Here is an 11131-nt window from a genome sequence, read left to right as displayed (position 1 = left end):
CCTCTCCAGCCTGTGAAAAGATGGAAGTGAAAAGGTGTTTTCCTGGGTAAATCTTCCCTGGGTTAGCTCATCACCTCGGAGTTGGAGGGAACGTAAAACCCACCCCAAAACGTGGCACCCACGGGCAGCGCTCAGAACTGGGTTGGAAAAATGGTGCTGCTGGAAGACGAGATCCCAGGACGGGGCCGCTGCCAACCCTCCTGCCCTCCGGTACCTTTCCAACCCACCTTACTTCATTTGAAAGAGGGACGAGAGTGACCTGTTGAAAACAACAAGGCAAGGGGGACAGTGCCAGCTGTGTCCCCAAGCCCGGGTCCTCGCCCAGGTATTGTTTCAGGAGGCACGGAGCCTCCGTTCCTGCCTGTTGGCTCCATTTTCCAGATCAGCGGTGAGCAGGACAGCCTGTTCTACTTGGGAGCCCACGGGTCACTCCCTGCATTGTCAAAATTCCCCGTTGATTCCTGCTCTCTGCTCCCTTTGCTGCCCTTTTGAAGCCTATGAGATCTCCTCTCATCGGTGGCCCTGCCCTCTCCTGGGCTGGGACGTGATCTTCTGCCTCTCTAAAGAGCTGGAAAGGGTTTCCTTAAAAAACAAAGCAAACAAAAAAGGCCCAGAGGAGGCAAATGAGAAGAAATCATAGAATCATTGAATGGTTTAGGTTGGAAGGGACCTTAAAGATCATCCAGTTCCAACCCCCCTGCCATGGGCAGGGACACCTCCCACCAGACCAGGTTGTTCCAAGTCCCATCCAACCTGGCCTTGAACACCTCCAGGGATGGGGCAGCCACAGCTTCTCTGGGCAACCTGCGCCAGGGGCTCACCATCCTCACAGTGAAAAATTTCTTTTTAATATCTAATCTAAATCTCCCTCCCTCATCCTATCTCTACATGCCCTAGTAAAAAGTCCTTCCTCAGCTCTCCTGTAGACCCCCTTTAGGTACTGGAAGGCTGCAATAAGATCTCCCTGGAGCCTTCTCTTCTCCACTTCCATTCCAGTGTAGGCCAGAGCACAGGATGATCTCGCCAAGTGTGGCGCGATGGAGACATCCCCCACTCCAGACCTTCTATGGGTGGCTGAAGCCCAAATGTTGGTGATGAGTATCCCTCAAGGCCAGGCAGACCCTAAGGTCTACCTCAGGATAATGTATCTCATCTAAAAAGAGCTTCACAGGAAACACTGAAGAAGTAGCAAGGGGTTTGGTTGGGTGTCCTCAAGCATTTGGGACACGGGAAGGGAACATCAGCCAGTTCCCCTGAGCGGTTGGTTCATCGCCCCTCTGCCGTGCTTTTCCCCAGCTGCAATTTCTCATGCAGCTTTAAGCCCTGGGTTTGGACTGGGCCCAGGATGACGTTGATCCACAGACAGCAAGAATCTGGGCTTTGTGGGACCTCTGCTCCCCACAGGTTGATGTGAAGACAGACCTGAGCGGGAAGTGACCATGTCACCTGCCCAGGCGCACATGCTGTGCTCCATGGATATGTCGCCAAATATCAGGACGCAGCACCACAGTGGCAACAGTTGGAGCCGGTTCTACCAAACCAGCATGTTCCCATGCCGTGTGCAATGCGGTCGGTGGCAGCTCCCCTTGCACAGCCACCTTTGGACCTGAAGTCACCATGGGGTATTTTCAGATGGATATCACCCTTCTCTACCCTCAATACCACTTTGGCCAGATCCTGGCAGGGGCTTCCAAACTTTACCCATGGCCTGGTGATACCTGGGGAGGTGAAAGGAGCCTTCTGCAACTATGGCCATATTCCTCCAGGTGCTGCGTCCACCACCTCCGGTATCCCAGAGCTCTCCATTTCGCTCCCACCATCTCCCAGCTGAGATGCCACAGCAGAATCGGTTCTGTGCATCCTCTCCTCCCGTAACTCAGGCGCTGGATGGGCACGCAGCGTCTGGAACAAGGCATCTACTTTTGTGGCCTTGAGCAGTATCTCCCTCTGGTGGCTGAGGAACAAGGAGCTACGGGGAGAAACACCTCCCCGGCAGGACTTCTTCCGTCTGGCAGCGTTGGGGAAAAATCTGGATATCCCAGGGCATGGGGGCATCTTGATCCCCCTCCAGCCCCCGGGGATGGGAAGGATGGGGAGGGGTATCTGGAGCAGTGATTTGTGACAGGGCAGTCCTCCTCCTCCAAACAAGGCTTTAGACTTAACTAAATAGAAGAACCTTCTATAGGTGGAAACCTGTGGTTCAGTGCGGGGACTGTACCCAGCACGCAGGACTTGGACTCTGGGTGTGACAGGGCTCTGACACCGGCTGCAGGTCTTTAAGGACAGATAATCCACATTATTTCACCTTATTTCGCATTGCTCCCAAGGAGAAGGTGAGAGGGAGCACGGCAGGATCTCACCAGTGACCATATCCCATCACGAGGGAGCAAAGCCATGGGGACATGATGCCCACACCTACACCCCCATCCATACCCCAGCCATCATGCCCCCTACGGTGCTGTCCCCAGAGTCCCTGCTCTCTTGGCCACTCCTCGTTCCATCTGGGATTGCCACAACCACCTCCCCTGGGGTGAGGGGTCAGCTCCTGGTGCACCTCCAGGCTCTCTGTGCATCGTGGATGTGCTCTGAGAAACGGAAGTCCTTGGGCATGCCCGCCTCCTGTCCCCAAAAGTATTTCTTTGCTTTCTTAAAATTGTCTGTTTGGCCATATTTTCTTTTCTGACTGGTCCATGGGATAGTTTCATGACAGCTGCTCAGTGCTGTCACACCTTTACCATCTCCAGTTATCCCGTACCACCACAAAGCGGGCGTTGAGCTGTAGGATATAGCCCTCCCAACCATTTCATGACCCTTAACAATTTTTTGCAGTCACAGCCAAAGCAGACCCATGGCTCTTCAAGACACGGTAACCTGGTAAGCCCAAGTTTAGTTGGTCTGCTGGTAATAGCAAGAATTCTGTATTTATGGGGTGAAAAACACTTAAATCACTCACAAGTGCAGCAAGGATGGTGTGAATCCTTCCATGTCTCAAGGCCCTGGACCTGGACAGAAGAGCAAACCTTCAACACATTTACTTTTCCTGCCTGGTCTTGCTTTGTGGTAACCAGCACAAGTTTGAGGGTAGCCCATAATTTGGGTAGTCATCACTCGACCTACTAAGGATTTGAATGTTGTAGTTGATGCAAACTATTACAGCACGTGGGATTGCAAGCACAGGAAGCAGAGCCAAGATCAAAACTGCTGCAGCTGGAGAGTGTTCAAGGAGAGATTCCCACCAAGTGCAATGCCATGCAACGTGATCCTTGGGTTGGCAGCTTGTTTTCCAACCGGCCGGACTGCAGGTGTTAGGGCTGGATGCTCAAAATCTACCCCAAACTACTCTTGATTTAGCATACAGTTTCAACAATTCTTGTCATGTTGGTGATTCTTCTTCAGGTAACTAAAATCAGATCATAGAATCACAGAATGGTTTAGGTTGGAAGGGACCTTGAAGACCATCCAGTCCCACCCCCCCTGCCATGGGCAGGGACACCTCCCACCAGATCAGGTTGCCCAAGGCCACGTCCAACCTGGCCTTGAACACCTCCAGGGATGGGGCAGCCACAGCTTCTCTGGGCAACCTGCGCCAGGGGATCACCACCCTCAGAGTGAAAAATTCCTTCCTAATATGTAATCTAAATCTCCCCTTTTCCAGTTTGAAGCCATTACCCCCTCATCCTATCACTACATGCCCCTGTGAAAAGTTGCTCTCCAGCTTTCTTGTAGGCCCCCTTCAGATACTGGAAGGGGCTATAAGGTCTCCCCGGAGCCTTCTCTTCTCCAGGCTGAACAACCCCAACTCTCTCAGCCTCTCTTCATAGCAGGGGTGCTCCAGCCCTCTGATCATCTTTGTGGCCTCCTCTGGACCCACTCCAACAGGTCCACATCCTTCCCACATCTCTTAGTCCAAGTTATACAGGACACAGCTCCTTTCATGGGACCCCTGCCACCTAAAGGGAAGGTTCTGGGTTAGGAAGGAAATGATCCCGCTCAGAGAGGGAAAGGACTTCCTTGTCCTAGACCCAGTTTGGTCCTGGTTTGGGGAATGGGGTGAGCAGGCACCACTGCCTGGTTCAGCATCGCTCACCCTGTCAGGGGATGGGGGACAGCGACAGCTGCCACCAGCCACCCCCTGATGGACCTGGGTTCCCACCTTGTCAAGAGGGAAGAGACAACCAATCCTTCCTCCCAACAGCGGCTGCCTGGAAGAGAAATTTGGCCAGTAAAAGCCTTCATCCCCATCCAAAACATCTGCCAACATCCCAGCGTGCCATCCCAGCTCCTCCTGAGCCCCTACTTGCCCGCAGCAACCAAACCCACCCAACCCACCGCTACCTGCATGCCACATCGAAGTGCCCGGGTCCCGCAGACTGAGGTGGCCCCAGCTAGAAACCTGCTGGTTGCAGACCCTTCTTCATCCTCCCACCACAAATCCCGACATCCAGCTCTCCTGGGGCTGTGGGAACAAAGTGGGGAGGAGAGAAAGGAGGGGATGTGGAGTCTTGCACTAGACAAGGAGGAAAAACCCTTCTCAATTAAACAGACAGCTTGATTAGGGGCGGGCAGAACCGGAACAGGTAGAAAATCTAAGAAAACAGGAAAATGGAGTTGAAAAGGAGAGGGGAGGAGGCAATGTCACATCCAGACAGGAAGCCGCGCAGCGGTTTGCTTGCAAAGCAGCAGGAGATCAAGGTCCAACACCCCCTACAGCAAGGTCCAGAGGACCTCTCTCCATGCTGACATGCAGCCCCAACACGAGACACGGACACAGCAAAGGGCGGTTTGTTTTTTAAAGCACCACCATATATTCTCAAAGGTAGAAAAAACCAAACTGGATAAAAGTGTACCGTAACATCACGGCAGCTCCGCTGCCTTCCGTGTGATGCACGTAGCGAGGACGGCTCCGGAAAAACTGCTGCAAGGGCTTCCTCCCCATGGAGCAGAGCTGCAGCACGCAATGCCGGGCTCTGAACGGAGACACGGAGCTTTCACCATGTCGGAAAGCGGCTTCACTCCCCAACCAGCCCCAACTGGGTTTTCAGTGCCCAGACCAGCTTGAGGAAACATCTGGCTGGGTCGATCCTGAGCAGTGAATGCTACATGGAAGCTTTTTCTTCTTAATTCATCACATGCCTGTCCTTCCTGCTGCCTGTCCTGTCCTGTGGCACCACCGGAATCTTGCCCGCAGCTAGGCAACAGCTGGAGGATGCAGCCAGATGTGCGCCAGCTGAGCTCGCTGGCGAATACCCAGCTGACCAGACCTCAATCAACATGTCAAGCCATGTCCTGGGGACAAACCCATGTCCAGCCAGCACATCTGGAAGCATTAGCTACTTCTGAGACCGCGGTATTAAGGCTTTTAGTTCCCCGATACAAATAAACCCCACCTGCAATGGGGATTTTCGGGTGGTAGGAGTCTGCAGAGCTGAGATTTGGCTGGAGGCTAAATTTAGGAGGGAGCATCCAGCCACACCTGGATTATCTGCAGTTGGGTGGAAGGGGGCAAGGAAGAAGCTGGAAAAGGCCACTTGAGGAAGCAGGGCAGGGTGGTGGGCAAGCAAGCAGGACATGGCTTTTGTCTACAGTTCAAGGTCCTGAGGTGGTGGTCTGCAGTATGAAGGTCTGGGCTCCTACGTGGCCCCAGCAAATGGAGTTGGTAAAGCTCTCAAGATGAACTCGGCGGGGGAAAAATAAATCAAGCACCGCTGAGCCTTACTTTAGGGCTTATTCTGCCCAGAAGGAAGGGCATCTGAGAGTAAAACTCATGATTTTTCTTGTTTAGGCACTTATTTGTCCTGAGAAGACTCCTGCTTTGGTCAGCGTTGCAACTCCTGGAGACAGCAGCCAGATCTCCGTGCTGGGACAAGCCAGCAGCTTGTATAGGCACTTGTTAAAGGACACACTTCAAGACATCATCACAAATATATCAAAGGCAGCATGCTCCAGCTGCCTAGCAGGACTGCTACATAAATAAGTTTAATAAATACCTAAACCTGGACTTTTAAGGCTTTTAAAGACCTTTGCAGCTCTCCAAAACTGCAAGTAGAAGATGCACTGGGAGGGAAGGTGATGTCCTAACAATGGAGGACCACATCTGCCCAGCAGCAGGTTCACCATGGGGACAGTCCTCATGGCCAGTGTTAATATCCCACCACCTCCTGACGTATCCCACCAAGGAGGCAGTCACTCCAGCGCTGACCCAAAGTGATGGTGCAGCGATTTCAGGGTCACTCCAGCAACCCAGACAGGTCCGTCCCCTCTCCCAGCTCCCCCAGTCCCTGCTGTGGGCATCTAGGGTCGGCCTTGGGGGTGGAGGTGAAGCATGGTGGCCTCAGCTTGCTCCTGACAGTCCCTTCTGTGCCACAAGGGTGGGTGTCCAGAGGGTGACGCCACCCCACGAGGGCACCCTCCGGTCCCACGGGCTCTGAGACCTCTCTGGGGGGATCCACCACCCCACAGCCGCTCATGCTGCCAAGGGAAGAGCTGCTCTGCAGATGCTTGTGGGCACAAATGCCCAGGATTGGGCTGATGCTCACCATCCCATGGGATAAATCCCCTCCTCCTCCTCCTCCCAGGCAGCCAGGGGGATGGACTTCGTTGTCCCTTGGAACCAGGGCCACGTGCGTAGCTGTGGCTGTCCCCACGCCAGGTGAGGTGATGCCTCCAGTGCTCGCGCTGAAATATATAGAGGAGCCCTCGGCCGGATTTGGGGAGAAGGTGCTGGGAAAGGATAGGGCTGAGTGAAAACCAGGATCCTGCCCCGCTCCGTCCTCCCGTGCCGTTCTCGCAATGCCGGCGCTGGGTTTGCCGCCTCCTCCGTTCCCCACCGCCTGCAATGTCTCATCACTCAGACCAGATTCAAGACCCTGAGGACCGATTTCCCTTGTGGGGAGGGAAAGTTGTGCCCCAGGCTCAATGCCAGTGGGTTTCTCCATCACCCATCCTCCAGGGTAAACCTCTCCAAAGCCACCACCTCCAAAAGCTGCGTTGACTATAGACACATCTCCTGTCTTCAAGGCCAGCTTGACCAGCAACCAGTGGTGATGGTTCCTCCAGCCGTCCTCCAAACACCTTCCAAATTGCAGGAGCGATGAGCTGTTTCTGGTTTTGAGATCTGCTGTGGTCCCTTCCCCTGCCAAGGACCTGCTGTATCCCGAAATTCCCAAGCTTTGCCCTGCTTGGGAGCCATCTCCAGCAACCTTGTCATCACCTGCAGCCACAGCGCTGCAGGTTGTCTCCAGGAAGCCCTGCCAGATCTCCGTGGACTTGGGATGGAGCAGGCTGTAATAAACCACCAAAGCTGCGGCACCTGAAAAAGAGCAGAAAGGTGTCAAGGGACGAGTCCCAGCAGCGTTTCGGTCAGGTGCCACCTCCAGATCAACAGGCCCACCGCAGAGATGCTGGTGGATATCAGGTGGCCAAGCAGCGTGTCTTGGGACAAGCAAAAATCCCACTTGAGCAGCTGTTGGGAAAGGGGAGCGATGAGCATGCTTTCAAGACCGAATTTAATCTGGATGGATTTGCAGACCGACAGATGCACAGCGAGACAGCCGCTGAGCACCAGCAGACAGGGCATTGGGCAGGGAGGAGATGTGTCACACAGGAATGCTTCCCATCTCACAGCATCCCGGTCCTCCAGCTATCAAATGCAACAGGATTTTAAGATACCTTCCTACTTCTATCCTAAACTCATTCAAGGGCAGAGGAATTGCTCCTTTTCCAGCCCAAATGTGCCCTTTCTCTAAGCCCCCGGCATCCCGGGCTGCATCCCCAGCAGCGTGACCAGCAGGGCGAGGGATGGCACTGTGCCCCTCTGCTGCGCTCTGCTCTGGGGAGACCCCCCTGCAGTGCTGCCTCCAGCTCGGGGGCCTCAGCACAGGAGAGACATGGACCTGGTGGAGCGGGGCCAGAGGAGGCCCCGGAGATGCTGGGAGGGCTGGAGCCCCTCTGCTGGGAGGACAGGCTGGGAGAGTTGGGGGGGTTCAGCCTGGAGAAGAGAAGGCTCCGGGGAGACCTTACAGCCCATTCCAGTCCCTAAAGGGGGACTACAAGAAAGATGGAGAAGGATTTTTTACAAGGGCATGTAGTGATAGGACGAGGGGGAATGGCGTCAAACTGGAAGAGGGGAGATTTAGATTAGATCTTAGGAAGAAATTCTTTCCTGTGAGGGTGGTGAGCCCCTGGCGCAGGTTGCCCAGAGAAGTTGTTGAGGCCCCATCCCTGGAGGTGTTCAAGGCCACGTTGGATGGGGCTTGGAGCAACCTGGGCTGGTGGGAGGTGTCCCTGCCCATGGCAGGGGGGTTGGAACTGGATGGTCTCTAAGGTCCCTTCCAACATAAACCATTCTGTGATTCCATGGTTGATCTGTGTGCAGCTGGTGTGGGGAGATGCCCAAAGCCCAGCGTGTGGGCGTTACACCCCCCTCTGCCCCCAGCCCACTAGGAAAACATGAGCCTGATGGGGACCTCACCCAGCAAAGAGCAAATCCCATCCTTGCCCAGTGCCAATTTTTGCAAATAGAGGTGCCAATGGGTTGTTTGTGAGCATCGTACAATCTCTGCCCTCCTTCAGCTGAGTTGTGCATTAAAGCTTTAGGGCATTAAATGCACCAGGTGGCCATAGCTGCTGTCTACTTTATGGGTATGGAGTAAGGCAGAGTATGGGCAAGGTGTGGAGTACCTTCTCCATCACATACCAAAAAATCCTCTCCATGAGCACAAAAAGCTTCTCCATTTGCAGAAGCAGCGCTGGTCTTTGAAAGAAAAGATGGTGGGAGAAAGCTGCTGTAGCTCCGCATGGTCCCACATCGGCGTATTTCCAAAACACACCCAGGGACGGCTGATCAATCACAAACCACCTTCATCAATCTTCAGTATATGCTCAAATGAAAATATTTCCCTGCAGCGATTCCCTGTGTTGTGCCACTGCCTGCGCTGATCACCAAGGTGACCAAAAGCACAAACAGATGTGCTTCAGATTTGCACATATTGCATTTGGCGGCGGCACCTGAACCATTTGGTGACGCCTCCATCATTTCCGCAAGCCTCCTTCTTCAGGAGTGGGCTTTTAAGAAACGGTGAAATGAAACGCAAGGTGGATTTACGCATTATCAAATACATTCATATGCTTAAGCTGGAAGAATTAAAGCAAATAATCTGATGCAACTAATAAAATAACTCGTGATGCTCATTTATTCTCAAAACATGCAAGCCGGGCCCTAAAAAACAGCAGATCTTACCTATTACGTACCCCGACATGACGGCCCCGGTCACGCACAGGCTGCTCCTCAGCTCTGCCTGCAGGAACTGGGTGGCCAGCAGCAGCAGGAGGGTGTTTTCCATCAGCATTATCTGCAGAGTAGAGGGAAGAGAGTTATCACTTTTACGCTTCCCAGGGAAGCTGTGGCTGCCCCATCCCTGGAGGTGTTCAAGGCCAGGTTGGATGGGGCTTGGAGCAACCTGGGCTGGTGGGAGGTGTCCCTGCCCATGGCAGGGGGGTTGGAACGAGGTGATCTTCAAGGTCCCTTCCAACCCAAACCATTCCATGATTCTATGACTCTGATGGTTTTAGACATGCTTCTGATGACAGAAAACACCCAGTTTCTAGATTTTGCTGATTTATTTTGCACCTAACTTATCACTTAAAACATAGGGTTTGCTGAACTGAGCTTTCTGTAAGGTCTCAACCTTTTTTTCACCATGGAAAATAACTCTGGCAAAGCAGCACAGCCACTCCGGTGCTATCGAGACATTGTATGGTGGCTGCCAAGAAACCAAAGGCAGCTCAGAAGGAGCATCCACCTTGATGACCACGTGGCTTTGTCAGGACATGGGAAACACTGGATTTTTATCAAGTGGTGATGTGAGAAATGAGAAAGGACAGTCTGAAGCTATTGCTACCCCCCAGCAGCTGCACCCATGTGGAATACTGAATATCCCGGGTACTCACTGCATAAAACACGGCCACCCTGTGCTTGGAGGGACCAGGACGGACATTAATGTAGCAGAAGATGTACATGGCTCCCACCAGGCAATTGAAGAGCCTCCAGCGGCAGGGCTGGGCCACGATGTCCGTCTGCTGGGCCACCAGCCAGAAGGCCATGAGCAGCCAGTGGACACCTGCAAGGAGAAAGGACCGAGAGGGCAAAGCCATTGCTGGGGGAGGCTGCAAAGCGCTCCTGGACTGGGACCATCCTTGCGGGTGACAGCAGGATGGGACACGGCGAAGATGATCACGGGTCCTACCTGCCACAGCGAAAACCCAGAAGGAGTACAGCCTGGCAAAGAGCACCAGGGCCAGGACCCTGGTCCCCAGCATCCCTGTCCTCCAGAGAAGCAGGCAGAGGATGGCCGCGGCTGGCGGGCAGAGGTGACCAGGTTTCAGCAGGCAGGTGAAACGGGTGTAGGAGACCAAAGCCCAGGCGAGGGAGAGCAGGGACAGCCCAGCGCTGACACCTGCACGGGGACAGGGGCAGTCACAGAATCACAGAATGGTCAGGGTTGGAAAGGACCTCTGGAGATCATCTAGTCCAACCCCCCCACCAGAGCAGGGTCACCTACAGCAGGTTGCACAGGACAGCATCCAGGTGAGTTTTGAATGTCTCCAGAGTGGGAGACTCCACAACCTCTCTGGGCAGCCTGTGCCAGTGCTCCACTACCCTCAAAGTAAAGAAGTTGCTTCTCATGTTAAGATGGAACTTCCTATGTTCAAGCTTGTGCCTGTTACCCCTCGTCCTATCACTGGGCACCACTGAAAAAAGACTGCTCCCATCCCCCTGGCACCCTCCCGTTAAGTATTTGTAAGTATTAATAAGATTCCCCCTCAATCTTCTTTTCTCCACACTAAAGAGACACAAATCCCTCAGCCTTTCTCCATATGAGAGATGTTCCAATCCCCTAATCATCTTTGTAGCCCTTTGCTGGACCCTCTCCAGCAGTTCCCTGTCCTTCTTGAACTGGGGAGCCCAGAACTGGATGCAGTAAAGGCGCTCTGAAGGACGCCCCAACTGCGTTGTAGGACCGTACCTCAATGCTAAGGAGGTGCTGGTAGCACGGCACCCCGCTACAAGCCAGGCACCCCGCTGTCCTGCCAAATGGAGTATTTCAACCAATTACTGCTGAATCTGGCCTCC

General features: G+C 53.8%; 1 protein-coding gene across 1 annotated transcript in view; it reads right to left on the bottom strand.

Annotated features, from left to right (window-relative positions):
* Positions 1-6227: 6227 nt before the first annotated feature.
* XKR5 (XK, Kell blood group complex subunit-related family, member 5) overlaps positions 6228-11131 on the bottom strand; it is an 8266-nt gene continuing 3362 nt past the window's right edge. The window contains exons 4-7 of the mRNA XM_009892983.1: positions 10245-10454; positions 9949-10118; positions 9239-9350; positions 6228-7309 (exon numbers count right to left, since the gene is read on the bottom strand). Coding sequence (XP_009891285.1) covers positions 6228-7309; positions 9239-9350; positions 9949-10118; positions 10245-10454 — 1574 coding nt within the window. The remainder of the gene's footprint in view (positions 7310-9238; positions 9351-9948; positions 10119-10244; positions 10455-11131) is intronic.

Source organism: Charadrius vociferus, unplaced genomic scaffold (genome assembly GCF_000708025.1).
Source record: "Charadrius vociferus isolate BGI_N301 unplaced genomic scaffold, ASM70802v2 scaffold1659, whole genome shotgun sequence".
NCBI classification, from domain to species: Eukaryota; Metazoa; Chordata; class Aves; order Charadriiformes; family Charadriidae; genus Charadrius; species Charadrius vociferus.
Note: the sequence above shows the minus strand (reverse complement) of the source record. Positions and strands in the feature narration are given on the sequence as shown.